The 24261-nt window shown below is 42.5% G+C and overlaps 2 protein-coding genes and 1 pseudogene across 2 annotated transcripts; all 3 read left to right on the plus strand.

Moving 5' to 3' along the window:
* Positions 1-2128: 2128 nt before the first annotated feature.
* tmc2a (transmembrane channel-like 2a) lies at positions 2129-9894 on the plus strand. Its single transcript, XM_038964657.1, has 20 exons — positions 2129-2168; positions 2341-2379; positions 2771-3212; positions 3500-3652; positions 3904-3994; positions 4095-4176; positions 4353-4459; positions 4557-4655; positions 4889-5031; positions 5262-5409; positions 5605-5793; positions 6042-6221; positions 6541-6699; positions 6809-6937; positions 7073-7140; positions 7361-7600; positions 7794-7919; positions 8117-8195; positions 8718-8844; positions 9659-9894. Exons 1-20 carry the CDS (start codon positions 2129-2131, stop codon positions 9892-9894), a joined length of 2877 nt encoding a protein of 958 aa, XP_038820585.1.
* Positions 9895-12873: 2979 nt separating this feature from the next.
* LOC120020991 lies at positions 12874-17208 on the plus strand (annotated as a pseudogene).
* Positions 17209-17864: 656 nt separating this feature from the next.
* On the plus strand, positions 17865-24040 carry slc30a5 (solute carrier family 30 member 5). Its single transcript, XM_038965390.1, has 16 exons — positions 17865-18286; positions 18625-18747; positions 18844-18910; positions 19021-19106; positions 19221-19308; positions 19432-19519; positions 19638-19714; positions 19850-20020; positions 20189-20483; positions 20636-20844; positions 21019-21176; positions 22363-22492; positions 22665-22923; positions 23097-23323; positions 23533-23661; positions 23763-24040. Exons 1-16 carry the CDS (start codon positions 18216-18218, stop codon positions 23931-23933), a joined length of 2349 nt encoding a protein of 782 aa, XP_038821318.1. The 5' UTR covers positions 17865-18215; the 3' UTR covers positions 23934-24040.
* Positions 24041-24261: the final 221 nt, after the last annotated feature.

The following is a 24261-nucleotide window of genomic DNA, read 5'->3' on the forward strand; positions in this document are numbered from 1 at the left end:
CCTACATGTCCATTGGCTAGTCTACCTGCTAGTATACCTGCTTGTCTGCATAGTTCATAAGTAAGTTGTATGGGTTGATCAGTAATATCAATCAATTGTACACTATTACAATATATCATTAAGTGGTGAGAAACACTGTTTGTCCTTGTCAAGTGACATAGTTATTATAAGGCCAGGAATAACAGGCCGTACAGGGAGGTACTTTTTATTTTACACAAATTGAATTTCCTCACACTTTATTTTCTAAGATTGCTAAACCATCTGATTCTCGAACAAAACACCTCTTTGTTCACAAAACTAATCTTTATTAACCCAGAAGTAAAATCTTGTGTAATTTGGTCAACTGGGTGCCCACGGGAGATTATCACAAACCCAATGATAATATCCTTCTTGTCCAGTAGGTGACAGGCTGGAGACTGCTCTCACTGATCATTTGTTTTCGTCACCACCTTATCAGATCTCTGTTCCTTGCTGATTTGTGCACAAGTCAAGGTGACATGTAGCTGCTGTATTCCCCTGCAAAACGGACACACAAACCGTGTATTAGTTTGTCTTTTCAAGATCTTGTGATATCCATTGACTGAGTGGCTTTACATGATTGTAGTGTTTTTTTCAGCACAGACTAAACATTCCTCCTGTCCTGTCTAACATTTTTACATATATACGTTTTTCACAGTTTTTGTGTTTGTAGTTGATCCCGAACCCCCTTTTTAAAAAATATTTTGTTCCATTAGTCATCACTTGCCCATTGATTACAATGCATTATGAAAATGTGTCCAAAGTATGTTAGAAAACACTCCAAACCAACTCCTATTACATCAGAATGCCATTCTGAATGTTTCTGCACAATTTTTTTTTTTTTAAGGTTCACTGTCCCATAAATCTATATTTCAATACTATTTTTGTTAGTGTTGTTATTGATGTTGTAAACAGGATAATTCAAACATAACTCAGCAAAATGTTTAAAAAACTATTTTCTCTGTAACAAAACAAAAAACGGGTAAACGTACCCTTAAAGTGATATTACTGCATCCTCCAGACTGGAAGCATTAACATTAAATACTCATGCACAATTCATGGCAGAAATGCATTAAATATTGATTTAAAATCATCTGAGTCATTTTGAAGCGCGGAAGTTTTCAGACTAGAATGATGACTACGTTGGCATGAAAGCTGTTGATGATGACCTGGTTTCCATTTTCATTGAAGGTGGAATCATTTCTGGAATATTATTGGTTGGAAAAATGAAATTGTAATATTATGATTGCACTTTTTTTTAAATGATACTGGTGATAGATGCAATGTTTTATGCATGTGTGCGTGTGTGTGTTTTCTACTTGACAGGGTGGAGGAGCGTGTGATGGTGTCGTTTTGGCTGTGGAAGATGAGCTCCTCTTCATTATTTAATGGGGGCCGACAGGCTCAGCGGTGTGTGCTCTGTATCTTTGTGTGTGTACTATATGTGTTACTACACAAACCGCTGTACATTCTCACACCGTCATTGTGGGCAATAGCTCTCCAATATTCTGTAGGCATTGTATCAATAGCAAATGTAATGTGTAAGATGTGTCTAATGTGTTTGAGGTTTGCCTAATGGGTCTTGAAAAGGAAACCTAAACCTTCATTAAATCTTTAAGGCTGTTCGTCTTGGTCTGTGTGTGGTCATGGTGTCTGATGTCCAGACGAGTGAGAGTGTCTCTAACTGTTTAAATGTCCTTGTCCTTCTGCTGCTATATGGACCGTAGAGAAGGTCCACTCCCTTAACCTTCTGTCTGACACAGATGCTGTCCACTGAAATGGTTCCTCAGGTTCCCTATGGGGGTTCTCTGGGTTTTATTTAAGAAAACCAACACCAGATCATGCTGGAACTTTTTTGTTGTTGTTGCTGTGATTAAGTTACACACTCCTTGATGTCTGCAGCTATGATATCATGTTTTTGTTTCCAGAAACAATATAACACCTATGGAGGCAGGTCACATGCTGTAGTTGTCATAGTGATGGGGAGTTAGTTACTAGAGCGAGGTACAGGTCCTGGTAGAGCTCTGGCTCTGTGTACCTGGGGAGGGGTTGGTGCATTCAGTCCAGTTAAAGTCCCAGTACCTTCAGAGAATATCTCACGCCAACCACCATGCCTAGGAAGAGTGATGTGGCGGCGAAGATTGAGGATGGTGAGTTGGGATTCAGAATCTCAGTTGTTAATGTTTTTATGCTCTGGCTTTGAGGTGATATAAAGACTTTATATGAGATGCAAATGCAAAATTCCTTTATAGATTCATGCTGGGCCATTTTAGAGATGTTTGAATGAGTGGTGGACATTTATTTGTTTGCGTTGTCATTCAGTTGGAATCGAGATCGATGGGGACGTGAGTGACAGTGAGGGTAAGCGGAGATGAGTTCTCACCTGACCCGTATAAAGCAGAGCTTATAGTGGTGTCTTTCTCTGTGAAGAAGGAGGACAGCTACTGACACCGGTTGTTAGAATTGACCTGATATTTAAAAAGCTTCAGCTCTATCTGTATTAGTGTATTTTTTTACATTGTGCTAAAAGTGTATATTTCTGCATGTGTTGAGCTGTTGTGTGTGTGTTCTCGCGCATACATTTGTGTGTGTGTGTGTGTGTGTGTGTGTGTGTGTGTGTGTGTGTGTGTGTGTGTGTGTGTGTGTGTGTGTGTGTGTGTGTGTGTGTGTGTGTGTGTGTGTGTGTGTGTGTGTGCGTGTGTGCGTGCGTGCGTGTGTGTGTGCGTGCGTGCGTGCGTGTGTGTATATACAGATGACACCAGTCGAAGGAGAGGGAACAGAAGACCGGCAGCTGGCAGAGGAGGAGCCCGCGGCAGGGGCAAAAAGCCAGCTGATGAGGATGATGAGGACGAGGAGGAAGAGGAGGCCCCCAGAAACCGCAGAGGAGCCAATAAGAAGAAAGGTGCTAAGTCACGTGACACCGACGATGAAAGTGAGGATGACACCCCCAAGAGAAGACAAGGAAGAGCAGCAAATAAAGGAGCAGCAAACAAAAAGAAAGGAGGAAAGGCCCAGGACAGTGACGAGGACAGCGAGGAGGAGAAGGGGAACAAGAGAAACAAGAAGGGAGCCACGGGAAAGAAGGGGAAAGAAGAGGAGACCAAAGATAAGAAAGGAGATGCCAAAGGGAAGGGCAAAGGAAAGGAGAAGGAAGACGAGAAGGACAAGAAGAAGAAGAAGAAGAAAGAGAGCAGGTATCTTGAGTGGAAATCAAGGCCCAAGATTCTAAACGTAGTACTAAACAGCACAGGAATCAAAATAATGGGTCAAATACCTTATTTAACTGTATTATACAATATTTGCTACCCTTGCACCAAGAGAAATAGAGGGACATCCTGTCTAACCTTTCCAACTATCTCTCTCTCTCTGTCTCTCTCCATCACTGACCTCTCTTTCCCTTCGATCGCTCTCTCCTAACAATCTGTCTTCCACTCTCTGTTCCACTCTGTCTCCCTTCCTCTATCTTCTATCTAACTCCCAGCTCAGACACAGACTCTAACACAGACTCAGAGGAAGAGTCCATGTCAGAGGGAGAGATGGAACGACTGAAGGAGGAGGTGGAGGAGAAGAAGAAGGTCATAGCTATTATGAGGAACAAGCCCTGGCGAATGAAGAGGAGGCTGGTACATCTGAAGTAATGAACGAGTTGACTGATTGCACTCGCATAGGCTACTGGAAAAATGACATATGCTGTCAGGATGAAGTTGAGATACACTTTCAGATAATAATTAGCTCTATTCATTGATCATAGCTGTGTTTTTGTACCCCATTTTAAAGTATGTTCTACACCTCCTGTCAGAATTATTTTCATATTTTGTTAATTTTATCAATTTATTTGAGCTTGACTGTAGCTGTTCTGTTGCTAACCTTATGATTTGTTCTCAGAGAATGTCAAGAATTTGTGGATAAATTTGAAGGGGCTTTGGGAAAAGGAAAAGGCAGGAAGTTTTATGCCTATAAAGTCATGATGACGAAGGTATGGAACCATGAGCACAATATATGATTTTCTGCCACTTAGCTTTTTGTGGTTGTCAAAATACGAGGCTATAAAAATGATTGTCTTTCTTTTTCGCCAGAAATGGATCAAATTCCAAAGAGATTTTGAAAATTTCAAAACGACTTGCATACCATGGGAACGAAAGATTAAAGAGGTTGAAAGTGAGTTACCTGATACCCCACACTTTCGAAACACCAAAATACTGAAAATATTCCTGAACACAGGTCACGACACAAGATAAAGTAATATACTGAGCTGATTGACAAAGACCAGTTGAATGACAGCTGATCGCTACAACCTAGTGAAGAAACCCTATAGGTCACTTCTCTCCCCTCAGGTCACTTTGGGTCCTCAGTTGCTTCCTACTTCATCTTCCTGCGCTGGATGTATGGCATGAACATGGTCCTCTTTGGCTTAACCTTCGGACTGGTTGTGATCCCAGAGGTAAAACCGCCTCACAAAGAGTTGTAACACATAGATACAACTCTAATGTATACTCTAGCAGTCTATCAATCATTATTTAAATGTTTTATGGCTCCAGGTTCTGATGGGACTTCCGTATGGATCCATTCCCAGAAAGACAGTGCCCAGAGCTGAGCAGCCCACTGCTCAAGACTACTCTGTCCTCATGGACTTCAACGTGGGTTAAAACATGCAGTCGAGATAGGCTACCCTCTATTTACTCTGCATGAAAGCCTATCAAATATTACCATATCAAAGAGTTCAGGCTCATATGATGTGATGATATTTCATACTGAACTATTTAAATGATCAGCATGGGTCTGGAGACACCCGTGAAGATCAGAAGACACAGTTTATTGGTACACTATAAGAGCGCAGTTCATCACTTGCGATCACTTCTTTTTTTCACAGGGATATTGCAAATACTCAGTCCTCTTCTATGGTTACTACAACAACCAGAGGACCATTGGGCTGCTGAAGTTCCGCCTCCCGCTGTCTTACCTCATGGTAGGAGTGGGGACTTTTGGCTACAGCCTGATGGTGGTGATACGAACGTGAGTCACCACCCAATCCCCCACTTATAAAATATGATCCCATGTCACACACATGTCAAACACAGCTTAACACATCAAGATAGACCCCAGGAAGAGTAGCTGCTGCTTCTGCAAAAGCTCATGGGGATCAAAATAAACAAATAAATACAAATCATTTTGTTTGTTCATGGTGTTTGATCTGAAATTGGATGACGGCCTTTCTCCACTGTCATTCATATATGTTTTGATAGAATGGCTAAGAATGCTGACGTGGGGGGAGGGGACGGAGATGACGGGGAGTTCACCTTTGCCTGGAAGATGTTCACCAGCTGGGATTACCTCATCGGCAACGCCGAGACGGCTGACAACAAGTACGCCTCCATCACCACTAGCTTCAAGGTAACCATGGAGACATGTGTTCTATTTTCGCAACTTCATCACAATGTCTGATCTTTTGAATGATGTTCTTCTGAGTATTCTCTACTGTATTCAATCCAATATAATTACATATATTATTTCCCACTAATTACACAGCACCACTTAAACATGTTAGTGGCCCATAATCTAACTGTCTTTCTGTCTGTCTGAGTGCAGGAGTCCATCGTGGATGAGCAGGAGAACCAAAAGGATGAGAACATCCACCTGAGGAGGTTCCTGCGTGTGCTGGCCAACTTCATGATCATCTGCTGCCTGGGAGGAAGTGGCTACCTCATCTTCTTTGTGGTGAAAAGGTCCCAGGAATTTGCCAACAGGGACGACCTGAGCTGGTACGAGAAAAACGAGGTAATGCTTGGAGAATGGTGTTGATGCCATGTACATCCTTTGAAACCAATGGAATCAGTTTCTACTTGGAATAAATTATAGTGATATTATGTCATAATAGTGTAGCATTTTCTTTATCTCATTCATTAATGACAAAACAAACTTCCCTCTCTATTTCATCACCGAAATATGTTTGATCATATGGTGTTGTGTAAAGTGGTGGTGTAGTGGAGAGATGGTATGATTCCTCCCATTATCCCACTGTGTAGTTGGAGCTCATCATGTCCCTGTTGGGCCTGGTGTGTCCTCCCCTGTTTGAGACCATTGCTGAGCTGGAGGAGTACCACCCCCGGATCGCCCTCAAATGGCAGTTGGGGCGCATCTTTGCCCTCTTTTTGGGAAACCTCTACACTTTCCTGTTTGCCCTGTTTGATGAGGTCAACAACAAGGTACTGTAAGGCTGCCTCACACTACTTTAGGCCACTACCAGACGTTAGCTCTTTCTTGTTCATCTTAAATTTACACTGAGAGCGGAATTACAGGATCCTTTTTGGGATAATAAGAAAGGGTCAATGAGAAGGATAAGGTTTAATACTGGGACGGTTGAGTTACGTATTCTGTAAACAACGCAGTGCATCCTGTAGTGAGGGATTGGTTTCATACTCTTAGGACTGATGTTCCTCAGAGAGATGCATTGTCATTGGGATGAATGGGTAGTGCATTGTAATGGATGACCTGTGATTCGATGACTTCCTTCCTTCCCCTCAGCTTGAGGAGGAGGTGTCCATTAGGAATGCGTCCATCTGGGCCCAGAAGGAATACTACGCTAACTTCACCCTCTACAACAATGACACGGACACCACCCCACCCCCCATGGACCCCTCTGATGTCATCAGGGGGCCATGCTGGGAGACCGCCGTCGGCATAGTACTGACACCTTACTGATATCCTCATCTCTGGTGTGATATGGTCATTGTTTCTGTTGTATGCAATGTACCTTTGTGAAGCCCTGTCTGTGATGTTCATCATGCGACAGGAGTTTGTGAAGCTGACCGTTTCAGACATCCAGGTGACCTACCTGACCATCCTGATTGGTGACTTTGCGCGGGCTGTCATTGTCAGGTTCCTCAACTACTGCTGGTGCTGGGACCTTGAAGCCACATATGTACGTGCTCCACTGGTCATTGTTACAAATGTCTTATCTTGTCCATTGGCGGGGATGTTCTAGAGGTCTACATTTTTGTTGCCAGGCAGGAGTTTGAACCACTGTTTGTGATATGGATTGTCTCTCCCTCTCTAGCCATCGTATGGAGAGTTTGACATCAGTGGCAACGTTCTTGGTCTGGTCTTCAACCAAGGAATGATCTGGTAAGAGATATTTCTATTCTGGTTGTAGAACTATAGAACTCATGTAGTATATTCCCTTTGCTGATCGTGTGTGTGTGTGTGTGTGTGTGTGTGTGTGTGTGTGTGTGTGTGTGTGTGTGTGTGTGTGTGTGTGTGTGTGTGTGTGTGTGTGTGTGTGTGTGTGTGTGTGTGTGTGTGTGTGTGTGTGTGTGTGTGTCTTTCTCTCTTTTTTTTTTTTCAGGATGGGTGCATTCTATGCTCCAGGGCTGGTAGGGATAAACGTCCTGCGTCTCCTCTCCTCCATGTACTACCAGTGCTGGGCCGTAATGGCCACTAACGTGCCCCATGAGAGGGTCTTCAAAGCCTCCAAATCCAACAACTTCTACATGGGCCTCCTCCTTCTCATCCTCTTTCTCAGTCTACTGCCTGTGGTCTACACCATCATGACTTTGCCACCCTCCTTTGACTGTGGGCCATTCAGGTAACACACACAGGCATGTTTACTGTTCTGTAGGACATACACATTCACAGAGGAGAATCCCTGCAAATGCACTCACATCTCTACACATAAACACAGACGAACAATATACAATATGTAAGGACACATACCTGTAGCTACATACTCACACAAAAAAATCACAAATACAGACTCACACAATATGTGATCTCCACAGTGGGAAGGCCAAGATGTTTGATGTCATCATGGAGACGATAGACCTGGACCTGCCTGCCTTTCTGGGAACACTGATGGGCTATGCAGCCAACCCTGGCCTCATTATACCAGCTGTGCTACTGATGGTGTGAGTAGAAAAGTATATAGCTACACATACGTTCACACACACACACACACACACACACACACACACACACACACACACACACACACACACACACACACACACACACACACACACACACACACACACATATATATATATATATATTAGGATACTGCATATCTACATTTGTAAACAGATGAATATGTACTTCCCCACAGACTGGCTATCTACTATTTGAACTCGGTATCTGAGGCGTACCAACATGCCAACGCGGAGCTGAAGAAGAAGATGCAGATGGTGAGTCTGAGGGTTTTTCAAATTAATTCAGTCTCACGTAAAAATGTTATGTGGTTAATATACACACTACCGGTCAAAAGTTTGGACACCTACTCATTCAAGGGTCTTTATTTTTTTAAACTATTTTCTACATTGTAGAATAATAGTGAAGACATCAAAACTATGCAATAACACATATGAATCATGTAGTCACCAAAAAGTGTTAAACAAATCAAAATATATTTTATTGCCACCCTTTGCCTTGATGATAGTTTTGCACACTCTTGGCATTCTCTCAACCAGCTTCACCTGGAATGCTTTTCCAACAGTTTCATAGTTTTGATGTCTTCACTATTATTCTACAATGTGGAAAATAGTTTTAAAAAATGAATGAGTAGGTGTTCAAAAAACTTTTGACTGTTATTTAAATACTCACTTGCTCCTTATCATCTATCTATCTACATGTATATATCTATCTTTCATCTATCTATCACTCACTCACACAAACACACACAAACACACACTCTCTCTGTCTCTCTTTAGGCAAGAGATGAGGAGAAGAACAGGAGGAACAACACTGAAAGCACAGACCAGGTCATGAAGGACCTGGAGGACCTGCTCCCCAACCGCTCTCTCTTGCCCCCAGCTCCCCCACCAGAGACAGGTGCAGGTGAGCATCATACCTTCACGTTAAATGTGTATGAAACCTTAGCTTCGATAGTGCAACGCAGGTGATCTTGTTTGACCTGATGTTAAATATGGCTGAAATCAATGATATCATGAGCCAGCCTGGTCTCATAGACTAGACGTAACATGGTAAACGTAACTCCGGGGACACTCAAATTAATATGATATGTTCTGTTTGGTATGGTTACATAAAACAGAAAGTTACTTAAGGCAAAAACAAAAATAGGATGGTTGGTTGGGGTGGATGGGTAGGTTTATAATGCAAACATCTAGCAACCCAAAGGTTACATGTTCGAATCTCATCACGGACGAATGTAGCATTTTAGCTAATTAGCAACTTTGCAACTACTTACAACTGTTGTCTACTTTGCAACTACTTAACATGTTAGCTAGCCATTTCCCTAACCTTAACCCTTTAACTTAACTCCTACCCCTAACCTTAACCCTTACCTTAACCCCTAAACCATAGCTAACTCTAGCCACCTAGCCAACGTTAGCGTTAACCACCTTGCCACCTAGATAATGTTAGCCACCACAAATTGGAATTCGTATCATATCATAAGTTTAGCAAATTCGTAACATATTGTACAATGTGCAATTTGTAATTCGTAACATATCATACGAAATGGATGATGGATATCCACAAATTAATAGAAAAACCATACAAAACATAACATATCATACTAATTGGAGAGTCCTGGATTTACTATGTTATGTCCAGGTTGCATGAGCAAAAATATGGTTGTACTTGTTTAGACTTTGAGCCAATGCACTCCCCCTATGTCTTCCCTGACCAGACAATAAAGCAGACCAAGGTGGAAAGTCTACAAAGGTGAGGCCAGGAACTGCAGGCAAGGATGTGAACCTGCAGAAAGACGTGTCCCTGTCATCACCAAATCCCAACGCTCGAGGCGCAGTGACCCGCCCACCGGGTCCCCGGGGGCCTGGACCTCTGCCTGGAAATGGTCAGCAGGGACCAGGAGGGGGACCAGGGCGAGGACGGGGGAGAGGACAGCCACCTCCAAGACGCTAGCACCCAGAAGAAAAATAAAAGTCAAGATTTTTTATAAATCTAACAATTGTTTAACTAAAGAATTTGCAAATGTATTGAATTGTACAAGAAAGTGTTGGATTTGAGCTACTAATTGCTTAAGAACAAATTCACATTTTGGATTAGGTTGGGGACTGTACACTGAGTGTACAAAACATGAAGGACACTTGCTCTTTCAATGACATAGACTGACCAGGTGAATCCAGGTGAAAGCTATGATCCTTTATTGATGTCACTTGTTCAATCCACTTCAATCAGTGTAGATGAAGGGGAGAAAACAGGTTGAAGAAGGATTTTTAAGACTTGAGTCAATTGAGACATGGATTGTGTATGTGTGCCATTCAGATGTTGAATGGGTAAGATAACATATTTAAGTGCCTTTGAATGGGGTATGGTAGTAGGTGCCAGGCGCACTGGTTTGTGTCAAGAACTGGGTTTTTCTGCTGGGGTTTTCACTCTCAACAGTTTCCTGTGTGTATCAAGAATGGTCCACCACCCAAAGGACATCCAGCCAACTTGACACAACTGTGGGTAGCATTGGAAACAACAAGCATTGGAGACAACGTGGGCCAGCATCCATGTGTGGGGGGGGCAACTCAATATTAGGAAGGTGTTCTTAATGTTTTGTACACTCAGTGTATAAAGAGATATACAATTATTCAACTGCTATTGTGTCTTTATTGAGTTTGCCTCGTGTTTGAAATAGTTTGGAATAACAGATTTGGAACGGTTGTGTTTGGAACGGTTTGGGAAAACACATTTCAACCTTTTATTCACATACTGTACATGCCTACTGGCTTTGTATTTCACTCAATGAATCTGACTTTGACGTAACATTTTGTTAACACAACACGTCTTCATGGTATGTCATGAAATGCTTATCACTTTTATTGTGTTGGAGGAGAACATCAGACATCACCGCAATCAAACCCACTACATAACGACTGATTTGCAGCATTTCTGCTTCTTACTGTAATCTTTAACACAGGCACTAGTATGCTAAATCTGTTGTGGTTGAACAAGGTTCGCTTGAGGGATAAAATGTTGTCAGGCTCGGAGGGGTTTGAGAAGTGAATGGTGGAGACACTGCAAGGTGTGTTGTTGAGTAGTGAACAACACAATCAAGACAACTGCGACTCAGGACAATCTCTTCAGGTGAACAGGTGAGGTTTTCTAACATTCAAATAAAATAAAATAAAATTGTATTAGTCACATGCGCCGTATACAACCGGTGTAGACCTTACAGTGAAATGCTTACTTACAAGCCTCTAACCAACAATGCACTTACATTTTTAAACTTTTTTTTTTAAACTAACAAAAAGGGTGGCTGGAGTCTTTGACAATTTTTGGGTGCATGACACCACCTGGTATAGAGGTCCTGGATGGCAGGAAGCTTTGCCCCATGTACTGGGCCGTACGCATTACCCTCTGTAGTGCCTTGCGGCTGGAGGCCGAGCAGTTGCCATACCAGGCAGTGATGCAACCAGTCAGGATGCTCTCGATGGTGCAGCTGTAGAACCTTTTGAGGATCTGAAGACCCATGCCAAATCTTTTCAGTCTCCTGAGGGGGAATAGGTTTTGTTGTGTGCTATTCATGACTGTCTTGGTGTGCTTTGATCATGTTAGTTTGTTGGTGATGTGGACACTAAGGAACTTGAAGCTCTCAACCTGCTCCACTTCAGCCCCGTCGATGAGAATGGGGGCGTGCTCGGTCCTCCTTTTCCTGTAGTCCACAATCATCTCCTTTGTCTTGATCACGTTGAGGGAGAGGTTGTTGTCCTGGCACCACACGGCCAGGTCTCTGACCTCCTCTGTGTTGAGGATAAGCGTGGCGGATGTGTTGTTACCTACCCTTACCACCTGGTGGTGGCCCGTCAGGAAGTCCAGGATCCAGTTGCAAAGGGAGGTGTTTAGTCCCAGGTCCTTAGCTTATTGATGAGCTTTGAGGGCACTATGGTGTTGAACACTGAGCTGTAGTCAATGAATAGCATTCTCAGATAGGTGTTCCTTTTGTCCAGGTAGGAAAGGGCAGTGTGGAGTGCAATAGAGTGCATCATCTGTGGATATGTTAGGGCGGTATGCAAATTGGAGTGGGTCTAGGGTTTCTGGGATAATAGTGTTGATGTGAGCTGTGACCAGTCTTTCAAAGCACTTCATGGCTACAGATGTGAGTGCTATGGGTCTGTAGTCATTTAGGCAGGTTACCTTAGTGTTCTTGGGCACAGGGACTATGGTGGTCTGCTTAAAACATGTTGGCATTACAGACTCGGACAGGGAGGTTGAAAATGTCAGTGAAGACACATCCTGGTAATCCGTCTAGCTCTGTATTGATGCACTTGTGCTCATTCTCTTTAAAGGTGCACTATGCAGAAATCGTTCCACCATTTCCTGGTTGCTAAAATTCTAAAAGTTTGCTTAATTTCAGTTTATGTGACAAAACAAGGAAGTACAGTGTAGATAGTCATTGTACCATCTGTGAAATATATTTTCCAGAGCCCAAAATATTGTATTTTCAGCTGATCTATCACTTTTTAGACTTGCTTTCAATGAGAATAACATATCTATAACTCATATTTCTATGTGAATTTGGTCAAGTCGCAAACAAAGTTACTTATTGAAGCTTTAATTATAATTCTGTTTATGAAATTGTTGGTACCACTTTACATTACAGTTGCCCTTATTACTGTGTACGTATTCCAGTTAGTACAGTGTAACAAGTACACTGTAATTATACTGCTATTACTTAGGATTAGTGTGAGGACTAGTGATAGGGTTAAGTTGACTGAGATAAGTACAGTGTAACAGTCAGTAATTACAACACCTGTTACACTGTACTTACAGGAATTATTTTCACAGATATAACTAAATTCCGAGCTGTAAAGATGGAAACAGTCGCAAACAGTAGAGATTGAAACCGTCACATCAGCTGTAGAGATGGAAACAGACATAACAGCTGGAAAGATGGAAGACAACTCACAAATGTTTGGTAAATCAAAGCCTGTATATTATGGAACAGTAGCCCCATATCCACACTTAAGCGCTAGTGGCGATGCAACAGCTCTTGAGAAAGCCACTGAAGTCAAAGGTAAGAACACCATGTATCAGAATAGTCAACCTCCAAGCCCCCCTCCCGCTGGGCACAGACGTCAGTTCATCGTCTGGTTTTGATTTACATTTGGTTGAGTTGTCAACTAACGTGAATTCAACGTGAAATCAACAACGACAAATTCCACATTCACGTTGATTCAATATCATCACATTACATTTTGTGGTTCAAATTATGTGTAAACAATGTTGATTCAACCAGTTTCTATCCAATGGGCTTCTATTTTTATTTAATTTAAATGTTTTATTTAACCTTTATTTAACTATTCACTCAGTCGGTTTTGTTGTGTTTTTATTAATGATCAATATTACCTCTACAGGAGTGGATGAGGATGTGACTATGACAGTTCTGGTGAAGAGGAGCAATGGGCAGAGACAACAAATCAAAATAGTCTATGAGCAGTCTTCTGGGCATATGAGTCACAACATTGTCCCATCTCGTCCCCTCCCCTCTAACTTGTTTCAGGCTCTGACTGATGACCTGAAGTCAGCTCTGAGGTCAGATCTGAAGGATGTGGTTTTGGCCCTGCTGATGACCCCTGACTAATTTGATGCCCACCAGCTCAGACAAGCTACAAAGGTAAACAGCAATACAGTTTTTTGGTATATTTTCACAACTCTTAGTACAAAACTCCAAACTGGTCACACTTGTAACACAGCCAGTCTTTCATTCAAAACTTGCCGTTGTGCATTCATTTGGATTGTGAACATCTCTCACCACACAACCACTGATTCAAAATATACGTTTATTGTGAAATCTAATGAGAACATTGGTTTAATCACATAATTCTATATTTTCAACTTAGTCGTTTTAACTACCAGTTCATCCAATGCAAGATACGTGTTCAAATGAAACAAATTAAATTAATTAAGATAAAATAACATTTAGCACGCATTCATTTGCATCAAGCCTTTCTTGAGCATTTGGCCATACATTCTCGTCCACATCACTGTGAATCTCATTGTTCATGCATCGCGGGAAAAACCTTTTGGCTTGGCAAATCCAAGCTTGACGTTGGTCTGCATTGATGTCGTCGTAAGCCTCGTCCATTGCCAGAAGGAAGGTGGCAAGCTCATGAGGACGGCGATCATCCATGCTGAAAAATAATCCTTAATAGGGTTGAGGACAGAAGAGTATGGGGGCAGGAACAGGGTCACATATCGGGGATGGGCCCAAAACCATGCCTGAACCCCCTCTGCATGGTGGAACCTGAAATTGTCCCACACAATGTCATCGGTGACTTCTCCACCTTGACAGTCCTGCTCAATTTCATTGAGAAACACAATGAGGTGTGCAGTGTTATAGGATCCAAGTAATGACCTACGTTATACCACACCATCTTCAGAGATAGCTGCGCACATGGAGATGTTTCCCCCACGTTGTCCAGGCACTTGGACGGTCGCCCGTTGGCCGATGAGTTGCCAAGTTTTGGCCAGGTTAAAGCCCGCTTCATCAACAAAGATATACTTGTGATAGTTCACAGCAGCATCAAGCACTATCACCCTCTAAAATATATTTTTGTTAGTTATTTTTACAGTATAGTTCCAATATGATATTGTGAAGTAACGTGTACATCAAATAGTAACAGTAATACAGTATATATGTAATGAACACTCAGGGAGAAAAAGGTGTAGATTCACGCGCAGAGCGCAGCAGGTGTTTATTTCGCAGAAGGCAGGAATCGTGGTCACAGGCAGGCAATGGTCATACACAGGTAGGCAAACAGGCAGGTGAATCAAAACTAGGACTGGAGGCTATAACTGTTTCTCACAAACGAGCTAGGAGAAGGCTTAGTAGAGTCAAAGCGAACAATACCTCACAAAGGCACAAACAGAATGAACTGAACTAAATAAGGAGCTGATGAGACCAGGTGAGTAACTAACACAGGGGAAATCAACGAGCAAAAATGAAAGACAGGGCTATGTTCAAGAACACAAAGAAACAGAACACAAGGTTGACTAAGAAAATAAATACAGAGCCTTACAATATAGTGCTGTACCTGAACATACTAGGCCCGCAGTTGTTTCACCCAGTCGTTGTTTCTCACAAAAGCCACAAGGTAAATGTGTTTCATAGATACCTGGTGCCTCTTCGAAAGGCAGATGATTGTTGTTAAGCTGGTGGATGCCACATTGATAAAGGTGTCATCGGTCTCCTCAATGGCCTGCTTTATTTTGAACAGCCATATGTCACTGCTGGCTCTCACCTTTTCCACCACTGCTCACTCCTGCTGGTCGGTCAGCACACGGCCACAGGGTCTTCTGTCAATTCTGAGGGTAGAACAGTGTATACTGTCAATAGATCATACTGTAAGAACACTAACATGTTTTTTTACTGTATGTAATTTACTGTAACATGTAATTTACTGTAAATGTAATGATAAAGCAGAGTGCATATTCTGCAGACTTACTGGTTTTCTTGGCGAAATGTTCTCATGATCGAATTGACAGTTGATCTTTTCAGATTGGGGTGAATTAATCTAGCAGCCTCTGCCATGGTAAGGCCTCTGTTTACCACATGGTCAACGACGATGGCCTGGACTTTAGACACATGTTCCATGTCGTCTGCCTCCCTCTCTCTGATACCCACCTCTTTGACGGGGCCCATGCCCACCTCTTTGACCTCTTTGACAGGCCCCTTGTCTACGAGCTCTTTGATTTCTTCCTCTCCCTTGCTGTCTATCCTGCGCCATGTTGAAAGAAATTGCAAATGTTCACACACACCCTTTTATTTGGTGACCAATTGTGACCAATATTATCATGTACTGTAGGGCAGGTCTATGCTTCAATTGCTATTCGATATGGTTCTTGTTTTGTTCAATAGCGTTTGGGCACAAATTAGGATCTTCTGGTAGAAATTATGGCATCAAGGACACACGAGGAGATTTGTCAGATCAAGAGGACCTTCATGGATAGTGTGAATATGTGTTCATTTCAAGATCGATCATGAGTGTAAGGATGTATTGAAGCGTTATAAATGTCTCGCTCGCTTTCTCCTACAGAATACCAGAAGGACTTGGACAAGGTCATTAAATGTGAGACCAGTGGAGACTTCACCCCCGCAATTCTGGCCCTTCTGAAGGCTGACAGGAGTAAAGACACTGACGTGGACATCGATCTTGCCAAAAAGGGTGCAAGGGTAGGACCTTTAACAACATAGTAGATGCAATAATATAACTCCATGATAATGTCTGGGCACATAGTCAGTCTCTAATGTGGTAAAATTGTTTCCTAGGCTCTCTTTGAGGCAGGAGAGAATACCAAAGGGACTGATGTCGCCGTCTTCATTGACATTCCTGCAGCAGGAGCGGCCCACAGCTCGCCAAAGGTAAGGCATATTAATGAGTACAAACACACACAAACACACAGAAGGCCTGCAGAGTCTCCAAAATAGCCAGGTACAAAATAACTACATAGGTTCCAACACACAACAGAGGTCCAAACACACCCAGACAAACAGGTGTAATGTAACCACACACAAACAGGTCACACATAAAACGGACACACAGAAAGAAAGATTCTTAAGACTGTCCTTAATCATGAATGAATCAATGTCTATTTTTATCTCCTAGCATTCCAGAAGTATTCTGATTTCAGTGTTGTGGCTTTGCCCAAAGCACTCGACCTGGAGCCGAAGGGGGACGTTGAGGACTGCCTCATAGACATTGGTGAGGTCATCTCCACTATCATGATTGATACATTGTACTCTATTTCTGTGATTTATATTCAACTGATCTGTATGTCTTTGATAGTGTAGTAAAGTGTCTGCTGCAAGCCTGCTTTCTTCATCTGTGTGTGTGTGTGTGTGTGTGTGTGTGTGTGTGTGTGTGTGTGTGTGTGTGTGTGTGTGTGTGTGTGTGTGTGTGTGTGTGTGTGTGTGTGTGTGTGTGTGTGTGTGTGTGTGTGTGTGTGTGTGTGTGTGTGTGTGTGTGTGTTCATGCGTGTGTGCGTTGGTGCTTACCTGTATTAGATGGTGTATTTGGTAAAGATATAAAACTCCTCTCCAGGGCTACGGTACGTGTGATGAAACTCTGATCAGGATGCCTGCTGAGCCGCTCTGAGGTGGACCTGAAGAAGGTGATGGAAGAGTTTGAGACCATGTACAAAAAAAACCTACAGGAGCACACCCTGGTGAATTACACAACACAACACTGGGTGAGAATCAGGAGAAAGTTGGAGATTTTTTATTAAATTATTTTGACATTAACTCATTACCCCGTTTCCTTTGTGAAACAGGAGGAGACAAGGGATATTATGAGAAAATCCTGCTTTTACTGTGCGGACCTCTCTGAAGACTGTACATACCAAATGTTCTTGCATTACTAAAATAAATAAAAACATATTGAAAATATTGAAGGCCTACCTGTTTACAAATAGCTGCATACATAAAGCACAGATAAGAGCTTGACAGCTAGTGCTGCCTTCATATGTGGTTTGTTTACTAAATAAGTATATTGGAATTATGTATTCATAAAACTCTTTGTAAGAGCAGTAATCAATGTATCTTTTTAGGTATCCTACAGCAGTATAAAATATGTAATCCAAAGTCTAAATATAAAATGTTTTGGGGAAAGGCTATAATTTCACTTTGGCTGCACAAAGCAGAACTGATGGGAACTCGGACCTGGGAACTCTAGTACGTTCAAAACCATTGGGAACTCGGAAAAAACAAGCGTCGACTGAGAAAAATCGATTTGAATGGTCATCCAAATCGGAATTCAACTCGTGAGCTCGGGCCTATGCCTAGAGCTCCGACTTTCCGACCTGAAGATCACTAACGTCATGATTTGACCTCGTATTTTTCCGTGCTCCAAGTTGTTTGAACGCGGCATTAGGTTCGCGAATTTGTGACGTGGAAACGTTTACAGTATCCGGAAGTGTGGCCGCAACCATCTGGGATGGTATTCTTTCCTTTGGAAGCAATTTTACAAATAGTTTATGATACCATATTCTTAATTATGCCGGATATTTGAACGAACATGGTCTGCATCTGTATTGTAAGAGGGAGGTCTTGCTAACTAGCTAGCTACGATGCCTTGTTGAATTATATGATAAGCTAGCCGGCTAGCTAGCTAACAACAGCTACTATAGTAACGTTAATCTCTTTGACACAACTTTACAAGGCCAACGTTCGCTAGCAACCACCAGCCTGGTCGCATGGATCATTACATTTGTTGAATTTCAGCCTAGCTTTAAAAATGGATGACAAATACAGCAGCAATGTACTTTCCAGTGGACAGCTTGGCAGGGTTGAAGTACCGAATGCCAGGTAAGCCCTCTAGTTTTCTAGTAACGTTAAATTGTTGTGGTTAGGCAGCTTAGGTTAGCTGTAGCTGAGGAATGCTCAAGAGAGAACAGAGCTGAGCGTTCCTCAGCTAGGTCAGTTGCTTTCTTCGCTGACTAACTATTTATCCTGTGACGATTGTACCACATTAGTTGAATTCAGAGTATTTGCTTGTATGTTCTGTTCAATGCTAGCCTACAGTAGAAGTGAGGCTATTGTTTACATCATGGCTGTGTTTATGTCACTGATTGTCATCACTAGTCGTCCTTAGCTAGGTGGGCAAATTCATGATCTCAGATTGCATTTGGTATTCTCTCTTTCAGGCTAACCAGGTACATAGTGTTACTGCTTGTGTCCAAGGTGTTGAAGGCACTTGGGATCTTTGAATCATATGACCTCCTTAAAGTTGTCCATATTGTTCAGTTCATCTTCATACTAAAATTGGGGTGAGTAGCTCCTGGTTACCCTTTTCTCCTCCGATTTAAAATCTGAGTTTATTCTGTTATGAATGGAAAGTACATCTGTCTCTTGTTCCTGTCTAGGTGTGCAGTGATTTTGGTTTTCTTCCAAAAACCATTCTCTTCTGGGAAAGCAATTTCAAAGAGACAGGTATGCTTTTGCCTTGCTTTCAGGTCTTACTCGGAGACACAAATAATGTGTCATAGACAGCATGTGCACTCCAGGAGTAATCACGTGACCCTCACCCATCTTTATTGCAGTGGATCAAGCTTCTCAAACATTCGGTCATCAGCTGCATCATTTCCCTCCTGGGTTTCTTTGGTCTCACTCTCTGTGGACCTTTAAGGTAAGATGTCATGTCAGCCGTCTGATTGAATGGAGGGTTTTGTTTCTTGATGTCATTACTTGTACGACCTCAGACACTCCTTGATAAGATCCTATTTTTTCCCTTCTTGCTCAGGACGTTGTTACTGTTTGAGCACAGCGATGTGGTGGTCATCGCACTCCTCAGTGTTCTATTCACAAGCTCAGGAGGTGGCCCCTCCAAGGTAAGCACTCGTGTGCATCTGTTTTTTTAATGTTCTTTCTAAACAGTCTTATCAATCTTCATTTCAATGTCTTCCAAACCCCAGTGGATGTTGTGAATGACAACATGTCTGTTTGTGTTGTAGACCAGAGGTGCTGCTCTCTTCATTATCGCTGTCATCTGTCTCCTTCTCTTTGACAATGATGACCTCATGGCGAAGATGGCGGAACATCGTATCCTTTCTGAAATGCATGATAGAATAGGGGTATACAAGTGCATTATTTTTTTTCTGAATGGGTGATCATAATGTCTAACCTCTATAGTCTTTCCCTTAATCATCTGCTCTTCTAGCTGAAGGACACCATGACAGTGCCCTCACTCATGCTCTCTATACTGCTATTGCATTCTTGGGGGTAGCAGATCACAAGGTAAGGAAATCAATCACATCACAAGTACAGTATTTGCTTGTCTAGTGGATGTAATCTTCCCTGTGCCTCAACTCCATCTTCTCTCCTTTCTCCACACTTTGAGAAAAGTTAAGCCACTAATGCTCTCTTTCTCAGGGTGGGGTTGTGTTGCTGGTGGTGTCTCTCTGCCTGAAGATTGGCTTCCACACAGCTTCCAGGAAGTTGTCTGTGGAGATCGGGGGAGCCAAACGCCTCTATGCCCTGGATAACCTGGTCTCCTCCATAGTCCTGCTGCCCTGGGTCATAGTGCTCTCAGCCACCACAGAGGTAAGAGATGGATAATATGGGAAAGCACAGTTCTAAGGCATCTATAATGCAGGTTTATCAGATTTTTTACAAATATTTTGTCTCAGTAAGGTTAAGAGCCCAAACAATTGGGTATTTGTTACTGCATAAAGAGTACAAAGTGCCTAAACTGTTATTCTAAATTTCCAGAGCAAAGTGGAGTCATGGTCGGCTCTTATCCTGCCATTTGGGATGATCATCTTCTCTGTAATGATCCTGGAGTTCTATGTAGAGTCCATCTGCATCACCAAGATGGAGGCTCCCAGGTGTGCCCGCTACGGCTCCATCTTTCTCTTCCTCAGCGGGCTGCTGCTGGCCAACTTCTGGACCCACCCGCTGACGGAACAGCTCCGGACCATGAGCAAGACCCCCCAGCAAGAGAGCACAGAGACAGAGCATGTGCTCTCTGGGGGGGTGCTGGTCAGTGCAGTCTTCTTCATCATGGGTGAGTGAGAGTACCGGCAGTAGTAATGACTGACTTCATGGTGGCTAGACAGTTTTTGTCAGAGCAAGGACTGACATTAAGTAGTCTAACTTTCAGGTGGCATTCATTGAGCATGTCATATACCGTAAATCCCCCTCTCTCACTGTTTTCAGCTGACAGCATCTTGTCGTCACCATCGAAGAAGGGTCAGAAGGGGACCTTGGTGGGGTATTCCCCCGAGGGAACCCCTCTGTATAACTTCATGGGGGACGCCCTGCAGCACACGTCCCAGTCTCTGCCCCGCTTCATCAAAGACTCCCTCAAACAGATCCTGGAGGAGTATGATTCCAGACAGATCTTCTACTTCCTCTGTCTCAATCTGGTAAGTAGAACCTCAGGTATGAGAATACACAGGACTGAATATCAGATGACTGGACTGGGTGATCTAGACTTGAGAATTTCAGTACCATGTCTTATCTACAGAGCTTTTTGCGGTGGCTAAAAATTAAGATTAGTTGACTAAATTGCTTGTTACTTCTTGTTTTCCACGTTCTAGGCTTTCACGTTTGTGGAGCTCTTCTACGGTGTGTGGACCAACAGCCTGGGCCTGATCTCTGATGGCTTCCACATGTTGTTTGACTGCTCTGCTCTCGTGCTGGGCCTCTTCGCAGCTCTCATGACACGCTGGAAAGCAACCAGGATATTCTCTTATGGGTAAGCTCAGTAATGGAGATAAGCTGCTCTAAGAGGTATTGGACGTAGGGCTGGACGATATGGCCAAAATCTCATATCCCGATTTATAAGTAATTTCATATCCCGATAACGAATCATATCACGATATAGCACATTTTCTGTAAATTCAATGAATAAATAGTTTATATGAAATGACCACATGTAAAGGCCTATTTCTTATTACATTTTGAGTTATAATCAACAAATAAAAGGTACTTACTCATATGATTATTTCTCCTTTTATTTAGAACCTTTGTGCACATTTTCAATTAAGAATGTAACCAAATTTATGAAACCTAAAAAGGTAAATAGAAAACACTTCAACTATAGTTGCAAGCAAAATAAATATAGGCCTAAAAATATATATATAATATTTTAAAAAATTGGGGGGGGCTTGCCTGTTTTGCATGTTATTTTGGCATTAATACTTGTCACTTATCAATTTGCATTTGGTACCTTGGGTCGAGTGTTGGCACCAACTCACGAAACCTCAGTTTCTCGACAGTGTATATTGGGGCCATGTCTTTGCAGATGTAAGTTGTAACGGCAGCTGTTATCTCCTTCCACCTTTGTGATTCTTTGCCATGTGGTGTGCCGTGGGCAAAAGCCTCTTGCAATGTCTGAGTCGGTGGTTTGTTTTGAGCACTCGATTGTACTGTTTTGGGTCTCATCCTTAGATTCTCTCCGTACTGTTTCACATGATTCTTGTGTAGGTGGTAAAAGAGGTTAGTGGTGTTTGAGCCTGTTTTCGGGACCGGCTTGCGGCATATTTTGCAGAGGACGGTTTTCTGGCCCGTGTCAGACTTTTGATACCCAAACCACGTCCAAGCGACCGAAGTAGCCCCTCTTTTAGATACGGGCTCCGTGCTTTGTGTCATGTTCACTCTCCTCCATGTTTGTTTGTGTTGCAAATTTCCTTCTGCACGTGTGGAAGAACGCAAAGCGTCGTCCAATCGACGAAAAATATTGCCGTATAGAGTGTGATTTGCGACACAACGAAATAAACGATAGAGCATAATATGAAATGATAGAAGTTTTTCTATCGTCACACGATATATATCGTCATATCGCCCAGCCCTAATTGGACGTCTTCATTCTTATCTGGAGCTATTATTGTCAAGTTTAGAAATTCAAATGTGATTGATCAATGTTCTGTTTCAATTTGCAGATATGGCCGAGTTGAAATTCTCTCTGGATTCATCAATGGCTTGTTCCTCATGGTCATAGCTTTCTTTGTCTTTGTGGAGTCGGTCACACGACTCGTAGACCCTCCCAACATTAACACAGACATGTTGACAGTAAGTTAACCATGTCTACAGCTTCTCATAATGCCTCTTTATGTTCATCATGTTAACATTTGTATCAAACATATTCAAGTTTCTCTACCTAATAATATGTAGGTTGTCCAAAAGAGTTTAAACAAATGTTCGTCTGGTAACCCTGATAACACAGCATCTGTGTTTTCCCTAGCCTGTGTCAGTTGGAGGGCTCCTCGTCAACCTAGTGGGTATCTGTGCCTTCAGCCACGCCCACTCCCACGGTGCCGCTAAAAGCAACTGTTCATCACATGATCATGGCCACTCCCACGGGCATGGGCACAGCGAGCACGGGCACTCTCATGGGGGACATGGGCACAGTGGAAACGGGCATGGGCAGAGCAGTCATGGACACAGTCATGGAAGCAGCCATGGCCACTCCCATGGCGGGGGCATGAATGCCAATATGAGAGGTGAGTGATCCACATTATAAAAGCTGTTCATAATTCCTTGTAGAGCTGAGCTGAAGAGAGGTGTTATGAATGTACGTCCAAATTAGGTGCTCATTTGCTCTTCGTTGTTTTCAACTGTATGACGGACCACAGTCAGTGTTTAATCACGGCTTTAAATGCGTATTTTTTTCCAGGTGTCTTTCTGCACGTGCTGGCTGACACCCTGGGCAGTGTTGGTGTGATCATCTCCACAATTCTCATTCGTCAGTTTGGCTGGTTGATCGCTGACCCCATCTGTTCCCTCTTCATCTCCACCCTCATCTTCCTCAGTGTCATCCCGCTGCTGACAGATGCAGCCGAGGTCCTCCTCTTGAGGACGCCTCCTGAACATGAGAAGGACCTCAACATCGCCCTGGAAAAGGTTGGATAGCAAAACCTGTACTTACATAGTAAAGTAAATCAAAATTGAAATATTGTAATTAAGTACATTAGATTTGTGTTCAGTTGATTGATAGTGTTTGAAGAGTGGACCATACCATACAATGAATAATCATGTTGGGTTGATTGATATTGTTTGAAGAGCGGACCATACAATGAATAATCAGGTTGGGTATTTTTGTGTTCTTTCAGATTGAGAAAGTAGAAGGTGTGCTATCTTACCGCGACCCTCACTTTTGGAGACACTCAGCCAGTGTCATCGCAGGAACGATTCACCTGCAGCTGATGTCAGACGTTGTGGAGCAGAGGATCATACAGCAGGCGAGTGGGAAAAAAAATGTTTCTTGATTATTTATTGGGTTAAGTTAATTGTGTTTTCATGAATAATACATCTCAAACCATTTTCATGTTGTCATTTATAGGTGACTGCTATTCTGAAAGATGCCGGGGTGAATAATCTATCTGTCCAGGTGGAGAAGGAGGCCTATTTCCAGCACATGTCTGGCCTCACTACTGGATTCCATGATGTTCTGGCAATGACACAACAAATGGAGTCCATGAATTATCTGAAAGATGGAACATGTATCATGTAACTTATTCTGTGGTACCAAATCAAATTTTAGATTTTTTTTTTTTTTTTTTTTTGCATTTATGTGTGTGTGCAGTTCATGTGAAATAAAAATTGAATATATAACTTTTATCATGGTTGGACTACAACCACTGTCTTTATTATGTTCTTTGATTATTCCACCTCCATTTTTTTAGAAGAGTAATTATGCACAAGATATGTGGAGAGCCTGATGTGCCTCCAGAGCACATTTATGGGATCAGAGGTTAACACAATATAATAAATGTGTGTTGTATGGGCATGATGTCCTGTTTCCTACATGACTAGCACAAATGCAGTAATAAGAAGACCGT

The sequence above is a fragment of the Salvelinus namaycush genome, chromosome 26, assembly GCF_016432855.1.
Source record: "Salvelinus namaycush isolate Seneca chromosome 26, SaNama_1.0, whole genome shotgun sequence".
Taxonomy (NCBI): Eukaryota; Metazoa; Chordata; class Actinopteri; order Salmoniformes; family Salmonidae; genus Salvelinus; species Salvelinus namaycush.

Excerpts from the sequence above, each read along its gene's own strand:
- tmc2a (XM_038964657.1), top strand. The coding sequence starts at position 2,129 with ATGCCTAGGAAGAGTGATGTGGCGGCGAAGATTGAGGATG. Across the intron at positions 5,032-5,261 it reads CTGATGGTGGTGATACGAAC|AATGGCTAAGAATGCTGACG; the intron begins GTGAGTCACCAC and ends ATGTTTTGATAG. Across the intron at positions 7,601-7,793 it reads TTTGACTGTGGGCCATTCAG|TGGGAAGGCCAAGATGTTTG; the intron begins GTAACACACACA and ends TGATCTCCACAG.
- slc30a5 (XM_038965390.1), top strand. The coding sequence starts at position 18,216 with ATGGATGACAAATACAGCAGCAATGTACTTTCCAGTGGACAGCTTGGC. Across the intron at positions 19,107-19,220 it reads ACTCTCTGTGGACCTTTAAG|GACGTTGTTACTGTTTGAGC; the intron begins GTAAGATGTCAT and ends CTTCTTGCTCAG. Across the intron at positions 23,324-23,532 it reads TCAACATCGCCCTGGAAAAG|ATTGAGAAAGTAGAAGGTGT; the intron begins GTTGGATAGCAA and ends GTGTTCTTTCAG.